The sequence below is a fragment of the Onychomys torridus genome, chromosome 18 (assembly GCF_903995425.1).
Source record: "Onychomys torridus chromosome 18, mOncTor1.1, whole genome shotgun sequence".
Lineage (NCBI taxonomy): Eukaryota > Metazoa > Chordata > Mammalia > Rodentia > Cricetidae > Onychomys > Onychomys torridus.
Genome location: NC_050460.1, coordinates 7749671 through 7763168, shown reverse-complemented (window position 1 = coordinate 7763168; position 13498 = coordinate 7749671). Strand labels below are relative to the sequence as shown.

At 51.8% G+C, this 13498-nt stretch overlaps 1 protein-coding gene across 1 annotated transcript in view; it reads right to left on the bottom strand.

Moving 5' to 3' along the window:
- Positions 1 to 5997: 5997 nt before the first annotated feature.
- Positions 5998 to 13498, bottom strand: part of Ttbk1 (tau tubulin kinase 1) — a 43599-nt gene continuing 36098 nt past the window's right edge. The window contains 3 exon segments of the mRNA XM_036167938.1: positions 5998 to 9101; positions 9721 to 11087; positions 11089 to 11271. Of these exon segments, the coding sequence (XP_036023831.1) occupies positions 8720 to 9101; positions 9721 to 11087; positions 11089 to 11271 (1932 nt within the window). The 3' untranslated portion in view covers positions 5998 to 8719.

Below are 13498 nucleotides of genomic sequence, written 5' to 3'. Positions count from 1 at the left end.
TGTTTGTTTGTTTGTGAGACAGGGTCTCACTACATAGCCCTGGCTGGGCTGGAACTCACTATGTAGACCAGGCTAACCTTGAATTCACAAAGATCTGTCTGTCTCTGCCTCCTGAGATTAAAGGCATGAGCCACCACACCAGCTAGTTTATCTTGCACAGATGTATTTTGAAAGATAATTTTAAATCTTTGTGTGTGTGTGTGTGTGTGTGTGTGTGTGTGTGTGTGTGTGTATACAGGCACATATATGGAAGTCAGAGGACATCCTTGGACATTACTCCTCACTTTCCGTCTCTTGCTGTGTGTCACTGTGTGTGCCATGCTAGCTGGTGTCATCTCAGTGTAGGTGGGCTGGGAGTGCAGACGCTCGGTAAGTTCTGGCTTTCTGTGGATTCTGAAGACCTGACCATCCTCACACTTCAGTGGCTACTACTCTACCCAACTTGTCACCACCTTGAAAGCTTTTTAGTTATAAAATTCTCTTATGTGTCTTTGCATCTTGTGCATATCTAGTGCCTGCAGAGGCCAGAAAGGGGCCTCAGATCCCCCTGGAATTGGAGTGACAGGCAGTTGTGAGCTGCCATGTGGGTTCTGGGAATTGAACCCAGGTCCTCTGGAAGAACAGCAAGTGCTCTTACTGCTGAGCCTCTTGAACACTTTTTTCTTTTTTTGAGACAGAGTCTCTCTTTATAACCCTGGCTGGTCTGGAACTCACTCTGTAGACCAGGCTGGCCTTGAACTCCCAGAGATCCACCTGCCTCTGCCTCCCAGGTGCCTAAGGGATTAAGGGATTAAAGGTGTGCGCCACAACAGCCCAGCTCCCTTGAAAACTTCCAAACATAAAGAAATGATTACTTGGTTGGGGATTTAGCTCAGTGGTAGAGCGTAGCAAGCGCAAGGCCCTGGGTTCGGTCCTCAGCTCCACAAAAAAAACAAAAAAACAAAAAAACAACAACAACAACAACAACAACAACAAAAACACTTGATTGTTTTTGGTTTTGTTTTTTAAAAAAGAGGCACATCCCTCCCTGTGGCTGCAGCTGAAGCCCAACATAGCAGAGACCTATTGGGCCTTTGTGAAAAACTCTCCCCTTCCAATGCCAATGGGGATTGAAAGCCCAATATGGCCAGCTTTGGCAAGCATTAAGGTAAGCCTAGGAACTGCAGCTATGTGGTTGGATTCTCCAGAAGGTAATGTATGGTAACTGCTTTTTCAAGTATGTTTGAGAACGTGTCACCCAGTCACCTAGGAGATTAAGGATAACACTGAAGATCACTGACCTCCATTTATTAACAGTAGCATGCCAGCTAAGCATTTTCAATCTCACAATCCTATTCATGCTGGAGCAGTACCTACTTCTCAGGAGTGGATCTGTGCAACATTTTTTGGCCTCCTGAAATCCATTTAGCCCCCTTTGAAGATACCTTAAAATTTGTGAGTCTGAATGTAGCCATTATGAGACCATTAGTTCTGCTGCTTGTGAGCTGCCTGTTTTTCCTTTATGGTTCTTAGTTGTTCTTTTGCAGAGCTGCCAGCTTAAGTCGTGCTGGGATCAAGAATAATGGGCCTCAGCGGTTCATGTTCCTGGAGTTGTGTCCTTGCCAATGGATACCTACACGCTCCAGAAGAGAATTTTACATCACTGCTGCCATTATTGCTGTTGTAACAGTGATGACCACTGCTACTACTGTTTTTGGGATTGCCATTTCATAACTGGTTACTACAGCTAGCACAGTGGAGACCCTGGCAGCAAAAGTAGCTACCACAGTTAATCTTTCATTCTATTGGGCATGACAAATTTAAATCAATAGTTATATACATTTCGATTGGCTCTGAAAATTATAAATTTACAAACTCAAGTTCCATTTGCTTTTGGGATACCATCCTACAAGGACTCCAATTTGCAGTAAGGCTTGTTAAGGAAGGGAATGGCTCAGCTGCCTTTAGCCTACCGGCTATGGGTGGGTTAAGCCTTCTGTTGGTCTTTTCTGTGTCGATCACACAGATTGCAAGCCCAGGGCCACTTAAAGGTCTTTGGCAACAGTTAACTCTTCAGCTCTCACATGATTGGGCCTGTATGATAATGAGTATTCAGAGACTGGTAATGTCTGGGGGGAGGGCGCTCACCAACCTAAGACAGAACGCCTGTGTGGCCTGGACAGGTGTCTCCATGACAGGTAAGGTGACCTGCTGACATCCCTTGTAACCTAAGTCAGAAGCTCATTTTTTAGTAAAAGCGGGGAACCTGTAGGATCCTGGCCCCCTTTTTGAGTAACTGTTTCCTTGCTTGCTGACCTTGACCTTGATATCCTCCCTATGCTAATTACCTGTGAGATTCCACCCTCCTGAATGCTTAAGGGAAGTTCCTTGTCTGTGTAGGGCATCAACAGCTTAGATGCAAGATTGTAAAACATCGAAGCTAACTTCTGCTCTCAGAGGTCTCCCATTGTGCTGTAAGCCTGTATTTAAGACCTAAAAAAAAAAAAAAAAGAGGCATATCCAACAAGGAGCCATTCTTCATGCTCCCAGTCTGACATACCACATGGAAAATGAAAGTTTATTCCTTACCACTGTACCTGTTTGTCCCTACATCTGAGAGGGTACAGTGCCAGACACAGGCCCAGATAGTTTACTAACTAAACGGGAGGAGGGAACCAGCCTGATGGAGCACACCTATAGCTCCAGCCCTCAGAGGGCGGAAAAGACATTCAAAAGTCACCCTTAGCTACATAGGAAGTTTGAGGCCACCCTGGGCTGCACAAAACCCTGTCTCAGAAAAGAAACAGGCTGAGAAATCATTTATGGACTGGACACCGACATAATTAACATGTAATCTGTGGCATTCTTTCATTCATTCAATCAATAATAAGCAATTTAAAAATGGAAGAAAATACTACTTTTCTTCCATTGGTTTGTCCTGGAAATTCCTAGATAAGCATTTTCAGGTCTAAAGGGACTTCAGAACCATAATATTCACTTTGGCATGACTGGGATCCAGTATGATGAGAAGCCCATAGGGAACTGGTTAAGTTAGATACAAAAACGTTTGTGTGGTGTGACATTATTATATAGTCATTAAAAACACAGAGGCCATTGTGTTCTTTTTGGTACAAATGGAAAAAAATGGAAAATTGGTGATTCCTCAAAATGTTAAATGTGGGATTATCACATGACCTAGCAATTCAGCACAAACACACACACACACACACACACACACACACACACACAGAGTAATGAAACACATTCAAAAACTTGCACATAGTAGTATTATTTGTAATAATAAAATAGTTCATCAACTTATGAGTAGAAAGTAAAATGCCGTGTGTCCATATAGTAGAATATCATTTGTTAATTATAAAGGGGAAGAAACTATGCTAACTGAAAGATCACAAAGTGATCCTATATGATTTTATGTATATAAAATGTCTAAAGTCAGCAGTTGGGGTTTTGTTGTTATTGGTTGGAGATAGTTTCCTATATCCAGTCTGGCCTCGACTCACTACTGGTCTGAGGATGACCTTGAATTTCTAATCTTCCTGCCCTCTGAGTGCTGGGATTGCAGCAGATATCAACATACTCAGTTTATGCAGGGCCAGGATTCAAACCTACGGCCTTGTGTATGACAGACAAACATTCTACCAAAATGAGTTACATTCCCAGCCCCCAAATAGGTGGACCTATAGACAGAAAGTAAATTAGTGATTGCCTAAGGCTATGAGGTTAAGTAGAAATGTGAGTAGATGCTAATTAATGGGCAGGGAGTTTCTCTGTGGATGATGGAAATGATGATGGAAATTGATTGTGGGGACAGTTACACAACTGTGAACACTGAGCTGTGTGATTTAAGGTGGAAAGCTGTATATAAATTGTATAACAATAAAATACTTGCTTTCCCCCAGACAGGGTTTCTCTGTGTATCCCTGGCCATACTGGAAATCACTCTGTAGACCAGGCTGGCCTTGAACTCAGAGATCTGCCTGCCTCTGCCTCCTGAGTGATGGGATTAAAGGTGTGTGCCACCACCGCCCAGCATATTTTATAAATTAATAATAACCGTTTTGAAATGGAGTGAAGCTGGAGACTGCCCAGCAGGAGAGCACTTGCCTAGACGCACAAGACTCTGGATTTGATCCGGTGTCACAGGGTGGGGAGGAAGTGTATTTCAGCACATACTGTTGGGAATAAAAGTCACATTTCTGAACAGTAGTTATAATATGCTCCTCTTTTATTTATAAGAAATATATATGGACAGAGAGAGATAGGTATTATTATAAACATAAAAAAGGTCCGTGATGGTACACACCAAGCCGTTCACAGATCTTTCGATGATCAGGGTCATGCACAGGAGTTGTCTGTATTTGATATGCTTTTAGCATTTACTCCAAGTATGTCCTGCTCTGGACACGTTAAACAAGAAGGAAAGAGAAAGTACACCCTGCCCAAGGCCCCGAAGCCCACTGGCATTCAAGTTAGAGGAAGGGGGTCCCGGGATGCTGAGGTTCTGCATATCCAAGTGCAGCACCCCCAAGGCAGGGAGAGGAGGCTTTCAAGCCTGGATGGTCTCACTTCCCTCCCAGGTGGGGCTCAGAGCCAGGCCTGGGGAAGAAACTGTTTGTCCGCTAAGTGAAAAGACTCACCTATGGTGAATTTAGGATTCAAATACAAAGGGTACTTCCTGTCTCACCCCATGGCAACCTCCCTTCATCCAGCCCACCCCCTGTAGGGCCACAGACACTCAGCATCCAACTGCCTTGCTGTTCCAAGAGCCTCATGGCCTCACACATTGCTCTTTCTTGGTTGTGGAGACTGGTCCATAAGAACATGAGGGCTTCCTTCGTTCTGAGTCTCACAGTGCCCCACAGTGGAGTCCTTGTCATACGCACGGACCTTTCTTTGCTGGCCACCCCAAACAATGGCCAATACGATCTCTCTTGAGCTATTTCTTTTCCTGGACCACAGTCTCTTACCAAAACCATTGCCATCACAGGGGAGAGAGAAATGAAATACTTTTTTTTTTAAAGGAAGAAAAGTAATTCCATGCATAGTCCATATATTATAAATAGGGTCAAGAGCAGTGTCTCCTAATCAAAGACGTTAATATCGCCACCTAACTAAGCAAAGTGGTACACACCTGTGATCCCAGCACTTGGGAAGTTGAAGCAGGAGGATGGCACATTTGAGGCCAGCCTGGGCTACCTGGCAAAACCTTGCCTCAAAAATCTTGCCATTCCACTGAAAACACGTATAGGTGAAATAATAAATATAAATAGCTTGCCATGGCTTTTTTTCTTTTCTTTTTTTGAGAGTCTTACATTTAGTTTAGGCTGGCCTTGAATTTACTGTGTAGTCCAAGCTGGCCTTGAGCTTTTAAAAACTCCCCCTGCTTTTTGTCCTGTAGCTCCTAGGATTACAGGCCTGAGGCCACCAAGCCTGGCTCTTCTGTCGGGCTTGGATACAAAACAAATGTGTACCATCCAAGGCGAACCCTCACTGTTTGCACAACTTCCTAGGTTTCAGATTAGTAGGCAAGGCTCGCTCTGCAGCGTGGCACGGTGGGTGACTTTGAACTTGTGTTGTCTCAAAAGTGCATCCATAGGATAAACTTGAGGCTGAGTCTCAGGCGGTGGTGGTCAGGGCGGGTTCTGCTTTGGCGTTGGCGACTGTGAGCTGCTCCGCCCTTGCTAGAAGTCACTTCTAGCTGCTTCGTTTAGGGCAATGGTAGTTTTGCTCTATCTCTGTGCTAGGCCCAATGGAGAGTCCACAGCCTTCCGCAGAGACAACCAGGGAGCCAGGTCCAAGCCTCGCTAGGACACTTTCCTTCTGGGAGACCCTAAACAAATCACCCAGACCCAACAAGCTGAACTTCCTTTTCCTTCTGTGCAGTTGACATCTCTGCCCACTTCGCACCATCCTGTCTCTTCTCTCCTGCCCACCCCCACCCTCAGGGGCCGGGCTTTGCCCTGCCCTCCCTAAAGGGAAAAAGAGTCCAGGCCAACAGAAAGGTCCACAGGCTTTTTAATGGTGTAATGGCTACTTCCCTTTGAAGACCCCATCTGGTGGTGACAGCTTCTTCCATAGTGTTGGTGTCAGGGGGTGGGCGGTCACAGGGTGGGCAGAGGCCATGCAGTGACTGGGAGGGGTGGCCAAGGGCTGTTACATTCGGTTTGGCATGTAAACATTCTTCTGTTGCTTCCCAGGGAGGGGGAGGGCAACTCCCTGTCCCCTAACACCTGCCCAAGGGGCTCAGGAGACTGAGCAGGCCGGGCCCCGCAGGAGGAGTTGGGAAGCCAGAGAGCCATGTGCCTGGGGCAGGGCCCTTCTCCTGCACCCCTCTGCACACAGTATGGCTGGGAGTGGGGGGAAGGCTTATTAAGGTGAACACACCCCACATCTGAGCCATGAGCAGAAAGGATTGGGACATGAGGGTGGTGTGATACTCTCGTGGAGCGGGGGAGGAACCTGAAGGGCCTAGCGCAAAGGGTGAATGATTCTCGAGGAAAGGGCTTCAGCCGGGGGTGGGGGGGCATTGGGAGACGTGGTATCCCCTGCCCTGGTTCCTTCCTGGGGAGAGGGGCCACTTGGTCCCCTCACCACTCACCTCTGCTGGTCCTGTCCCTCCTTCCTTCTAGCCTGATGACACTATTGACGTAGAGGCCTGAGATTGGTTGGAGCCCTGTGGAGGTCTGGAGTCCTAAGGGTAGACTGGGTTTTATATCTGTGCCAGCTCAAGTGCTGGGTGAAGCTGGGGCTGGGGTGAGCCTGGGGCTTTCTCAGGCCTCCCTTTCCTCCCATCTCCAAACCAAGGTGTTGTTGGTCCTAGAGCAGAAATGAGACTGGGGGGAGGGCCCTACATTCATGGTTCGGTTGGTGGCAAGGAGCAGGCCCAGGGCCTGGGCACCAGGGGTCATGCCCTGGTCCCCACCTGGCATGAGCTGATTGTCATTCATAAAAGCTCTGGGTGGGAGGAAGTGGGTCCTCTACCCTCTGCTAGACTAGAGGGCAATTAGAGAGGAGCCTCTGTGGCAAAGACAACTGAATCCAGAGAGGTTTCCTGAGTGTTCTGGGAGCTTCCGCACAGCGTGGGATAGACCTCCAAGACTATCCACCCTGGTGTCCTCCCTGGGCTGGTCTGTACAGCTACCTTCTTCTCGTGGAAGCAACTCACCAGACCAGCTGACTCTCCCTGAGGAGTTCAGCGGGCACCAAGCTGCTTCCAGTCAGTCATCCTGGGTACAGGTGGGGCTGGGCTGCTGGTGCACCATGGCCTGCCTGCCTTCCTTCCTTCCTTCCTTCCTTCCTTCCTTCCTTCCTTCCTCATCATCTGAATGTCTTGGTTTGCTCTCTGTGGCTCAGAGAAGGACAGGAGGGCGAGAGCAGGGCATGGAGGCTGGGAGTGCTTTAATGGGAGGCCTGCAGGGAGTCCCTGCCCTAGACCTCTGCAGCCAGCAGAGTGCTGCTTGCCCCAGATGTTAGCAGCTGAGGCTCCTGAGGAGGTGGGTGAGCTAATGCAGAAGCCAAATGAGGCACAGAGCATCTCAGCTGTGTGGGCTGGCTCAGAGCAAGAGGGGCCCAGGGTGAGCTGGGGTGGGGCGGGGGTGGGTGCCAGCTAGCATCACATACAGTCTAAAGTGAAATGAACCCTTTAGACTCTGCCTCCGGGAGCCACTTCGCCTCATCCTGCTTCCTGTGCCCACTGAGGGAGAAGATGTCTAAGCCAGCACACTGCCACAGCAGAGGTGGCAGGATGACTAGAACAGAGTCCCTGAGTCCTCAAATGACCAGCACACAGACCGTGATAACCAGTCCCTCCACCTACACGGAACTCTGAGAGTTGACTGAAACTTGAAGATGCAGAATTGAGATTAGAAAGCAGGAAGGAATTCCTGATGGTAAGGGGTCCTGAGCACTAGACCAGAGGACCAGAGATTAAAGCCCCATTCCAGATTCCCATTGGGAAACACTTGACCAGAGATGCAGCTCCAAGCTTCTAGAGGCCTCTTTCATTTCTATTCAGGAAAGGTATTTCTGTTCCCCAGAGGCATGGGGAGCAACCCCCTCTCAAGAACCATATGCCCTGTGCCTCACATAGAGCTGACTTTAGCCAGACCAGAGGTGTCCGCTGAAGCCTAAATAAACCAATGACCCGAGTCCCACTTCTCCAATCCCAGATTAGACTCCATGAACACCATGGCTCCTAGGAGACTGTGGGCAGGCCAGAGCCTGCACACATCTGGAATTTGAGGCTGTTTCTCCTGTTGGGTAGGGATGGAGGCTGAAGAAGATGGGGACCAGGACAAGATGGGCCGCAGGAGATGTAAGCAGATGTAAGCCCCTTGGGTGGGTGGGTGGGGGCGTATAAATCAGCCAAGACCTGGTGGGTGAAGGGGACGGGCCCTAAAAGCGGAGTCTTCGGGACCGTAAGTGGCTGAGCCTTCCCGGGGCAGAGGATCTGCTGTGAGCCTGTCCCTGCAGAGGGTAGGAGGGAGGGAGGACGCAGAGAGAGGAACCAAGACACGCACCCTCCGGGGTCAGTGGGCTGGCTGGGCTGCAGGGCGCAACATGTGCTCACGTGCGTCCTGGTGGGTGCAGGCGGGAAGCTGGGGCCGCGGTGGCGCGCGGGCGCATAAGGCTGTGCTGGAAGCTGCTCCAGTGTGGCCGGCTGCGGGTGGGGACCGGGGTGAGGGTAGGGGGCGCCGCAGAGAGCCGTGGGCGGATGTCATTATCTGGTCCCGGGCCGGCCCTCCGAGACTGCCGCCCGGCCTTTGGTTGCTGCGCGCTGAGTCTGCGGTTGTTTCCCTCTGGGTCCTTTCTTGGGGGCCCCTGGGGAGGCCTCGGGCTGAGATCTGGCCTGGAGGACCCCCCGAGGGGAAGGGGCGCCGGGCCGGGCTTGATGCGGCGGGGAGGAGCTCTCTTTGCGGGACAGGGAGTGGCTCCGCGGGGACCCGCTGGGCTGGCGCGCGGTGGAGGCGGGGAGGCCGGGACTGCGGGGCGCTGCAGGCCTGGAGACTTGGGCGCGACCTGGGCCAGGCCCTCGGCTCGAGGAGTGTTTGGGACGGAGGTCCACAGCAGTGGCCAACCCTGCTGGCTTCTGCAGCTGGAGCCTGCTGAGGGGCAGAGGGCAAGAGAAAAGGACGTGGGTAGGGGACAGGGGGACATTTTCAGAATGTCTTTGAGCCCTAGAGATCTGCGGCATCAAAGCTGGGTAAGGTGGAAGCGGTCAGGCACAGATGAATAATCAGGCCTGGTGTTCCATCCTGCAGTGCAGGGCCTTTGGGGCTATGACTGGAGGAGCCTGCTACAGGTTTTCCTTAAGGGCCATGCATGTGTCATCTTTAAAATGCCCATGGGTTTTGTATTCTAATCTAGAATGTTCCTACGTTAATATCAATACAAAATACTATTTCATGCCAGTTACTGGATGTCCCTTTGGTTTCAAATGTCCCATGTGAACTAGGGACTGTGTGTAGGCTCTGCTGGTCTCCAGCAGCCTCCCCTGGTCCCACCTCACCAAATCCCCCTCTAGCAATGCTGTTCCTGTTCCCTTGTGCCCAAAGACAGAGCTAACACTTGAGTCACAAGTAACACAGTGCCCAGATGGGAGATGGTAGTAGACCCGAGAGATGCCGGAGGATGTCATAGTCCTTAACATTGGTTCTATGACATCCCTGGAGGCCTTCTCTGCCCACTCTGCCCACAACCAGTCCTGGCAGGGTTTCTCACCTGCTGGTGATAGCCAAGTCAGATGCTGAGGGTCTGCCAGGAAGCTGCTGCCCTTCTGCAGGCGTGGGCACACTGATGGGACGAGGAATCCGGCTCCGGGTGGTCACTGCCGGCCCAGCCTTCCTAGGCAAGGCTGCTGTGGGCTCTGAGGCAGGTGTGTCCTCCTCAGAGCCTGTGCCAGAGAGTGTCTCAGAGGCACGGCGCTGCTCTTCGCTAGAGGAGGATGAGGCTCCTGAGGCCAGCCTCAGCAACAGGCGACCCTGCCTCTTCTCCATCACCAGCCGGGCCAGGTCCTGCTGCGGTCGAGCCCTCTTGCTCCATCGCTCTTTGGCCGACAGTGAGCCCGAAGGCTCTGAGCCAGTATCCTCTTCAGACAACAAGACAGGAATGCGGCTCCTGGGGCGAGAACCTGGCATAGCATGGCGGCTGGGGCAGATAGTGGTCCCTTTCTTGGCTGGCTCCAGTGGGGATGCTGGAGCTGGCCCATCAGCAACGGCTGGGCCATTGGGCAATGTGTCTGTTACCACTTCGGAGGGCGTTTCCCCAGGAAGGCCAGACAGGGCACAACTCTCCGTCTCCGTTCCATCCAGCCCTGACAAAGCCATGCCATTCTCCAGAGGCACTCGGGCCCCCTCCTCTGCAGTGCCCACCTCAGAGAGCGCCTCCAGGCCCAGCTCACTCCCTGCCTCTGGCCTGGAGGCCTGCCCTCCGGAAGACATGACATTGAGGTGGGATTTCTCTGCAATGTGAACAAAGGTCCTCTCGACTTTGGTGAAGGGGGAGGAGGTGACTGCCACCAGCCCACCAGTGGCCACCAGCCCAACCCCAAGCCCTGCTCCAGGTCCTGAGGGCTTGGGTTCAGACTTGAGGATGGAGGACAGGGTGCCCGGCTCCGATACATCCAGCTGGCTTCCAGTAGGCTGGGGCTGCTCATGCTGAGGGGTGAGGGCCGCCAAGGTGCCCAGATCAGGGTCAGGGGCCAGTTCGGCAGTGACTGGCGACTTCTTCATGTCGCCAGGGGAGACGAGCACCAGCGTTTTGGATCCCTCCTCAGGCTCCAGGTCCCCATCCGCCACCGAGGCCCGGCCCCTGGCCTCTTTCTGATCATCAGCCAGCAGTGTGGATGGGGCGCCCTCCTGGCTCCGCTCGGTGCTCCGCTCGCTGCTAGAGCCACTTTGAGGCCCCAGCACCTCCCCAAGGGCCCCTGCCTCCTCCTCCTCCTCTTCATCTTCCTCCCCCTCCTCTTCCTCCTCTTCCTCCTCTTCCTCCTCTTCCTCTTCTTCCTCTTCTTCCTCCTCTTCCTCCTCCTCCTCTTCCTCCTCCTCCTCCTCCTCTCCCTCCTTCCCATTGGCCTGAGGCTGAAAAGGGAGCCAATGGGACCTGCGGGGTGGTGAGCAGCATGTGCGAGAAGCCCACCCTCCGGACCCGGTTGAGCAGTCGGGCCCGTTCTCGGTAATCAGAGAGGTCTCTCTTGAAGTCCTGGTAGGGCAAGCCCAGAGGTACAGCTCGTGGAAGGCCATTCACCTCAAACGGGGGTGCCACAGAGAACACCTGTAAGGGGTACACACAGGGACCCACTGAGGTCACCCACCCTCAAGGGCCCCAGGAGGCCTCACCTGTACCCTAAGCTAGGAGACCCCACCCCCACCCCTGCCAGAAGGTGGACAGGGGGTCTGTTTTATGGTTGTCGTAGCCTCGGGACCTAGAGTGATCCCTGGCATCTAGTAAGGCTCAGGGGATCCCCGTCCGAGGACAGATCCTGGCGTCTCTCCTTCCTCCCTGCCCCTTCTCCCTCACCAGATAGAGCCAACTTTAGCGTACGACCAACTAACCCCAAAGCGTGAGCATCTCAGAAAACCCATCTATAGGTGACCAGACAGAGAGGCAGAGTCACTTTCTGGAATGTACTATGCTTGCAGGTGCCCATCCTTAACCCTCTACCAGGGGCAGGTCCTCTGTGGCTGCTGTCCAGGACCATGGGAGCCTGTAAGGGAAGGTCCCCCCACTGGAGTGTGGACGGGTTCCCTGGAGCACCAGCCTCCTTCCCTCCTGTCCTTCTGTCAGTGAGAGCTATGTCCAGTCCTGTCTCCAGGGAACTCAGTTAAGTTTTCCTCTTTGAAGCCGTGTGTGGAGCCCTTGGCAATCCCATCACGGCTGAACCTCTTCCTCCTGTTAGACCTCCATCACATCCTTTCTGCCTCCTCTCTTCTAGACTAGAGAGGCCCAGCCCCCTTGGCAGAACTGTCTCCTACACTCTCCTTGGTCCCTTCTCTGTCTGTGCGTCCAATCCACTCCACAGGCATCCTCAGACAACCCTACATCAGGCCTATGGGCTTTGTTCCACAGAGGGGGAGGAGGGAAGTGCCCAGTGTCCAGCACTTTCTTAGGGCTTTTTTTTTTTTTTAAACACACTGGCCCTCTGTCTTCCTAGACCAACAGGGCACACAGTCCATCCAGACGAGACACCTGAAGGGGGAAATAATTCTGTCACCTCCCGCACCACAGCCCCACATAACCATCTCAGTGTCTGCTCCCCCAGAGCTCCCACAGAATTTTTTCCTGCCAGTCTAGTATTCCACAGCCGCCTGCCCGTTGCCTCAGTCCTGGCTCTGCCAGCCATCTTTCTCACAACTGCCCGACTGAAGTTCCTGAAACTCAGATCCCATTCGTCCCTCTCTGCAGCGTCATCCCAGTGCACACGTGAGTGTGCCCATCCTTGGTCGGCACAGGAGCCACCTCTCAGCCCCACCCTGCCTCCTACCTTCTCCCGACCTCAGCCTAAGATGCTGAAGTACCCCTGCCCTTGCCCCATCTATGCCCCAGCCATTTGATTTGTCAGCATCTCCTGGTGTGATGCATCTCACACTTGTCTGTTAACAGTTCTTCAAAGCCCTCCTGTTCATCAGCTTTCCTTCCTACCTGTTCGATGTATGTGGCTCTCTCTTTTGTGAATGAAGTCCCCGGAGGGTTTTGTTGTTCATTCACTCAAGAGATCCTTAACCACCTGCAGTGGCATATACTTGTAACCCTAGCTCTTGGGAAGCAGAGTTAGGAAGATCAGGAGTTCAAGGACAGTCTTGGCTGCAGAGTGAATCTGAGGTCAGCCTGGGCTATGTGAGACGGTTTTTAAAATGAGAGGGGGTCATGGGGATCCACCCCTAAACAAAGAACTATAGACAAATAAGGACAGCCGAGAGAGGGGGATTGCTCTTTACCAAGGGTCAGCTCCCTTAATTGCCTATCTAATGCAAAGCAGTCAGCCCTGAACTCATATATACACATAGGCAATGCTAAAGTAACTCAGCAGCTTGTATTTATAGATTCATGTGTGTGTGCACGTGTGTGTGTGTGTGTGTGTGTGTGTGTGTGTGTGTAAGAATAACAATCAAAGAAACTAGGCCATCAGTTTAAGAGAGTAAGGTCAGATATAGGAGGAATTGGAGGGAGGAGAGGGGGGATGATGTCATATTTTAATTTTTTAAGGAGCAGGGGCTGGGGACAGATGGTTCAGTTGGTAAAGTGCTTGCTACCTAAATTTGAGCCAGGTGTGTGGTGTGGTGTCCCAGTGCTGGGGAGGTAGAGACAGGTAGGATTCTGGGAGCTAACTGGCCAGCCAGCCTAGTCTAATCTGCAAGTTCCAGACCCCAGTGAGAGACTTTGCCTCAAAAAACAAAGTGGGCTACTCAGGATGAAGACTAAGACTGATGATCTCCAGCTTTACACACACAGTGTCTTGGTTACTACGTGAGACATTAAAAATCTATGCATCGAGTATTGA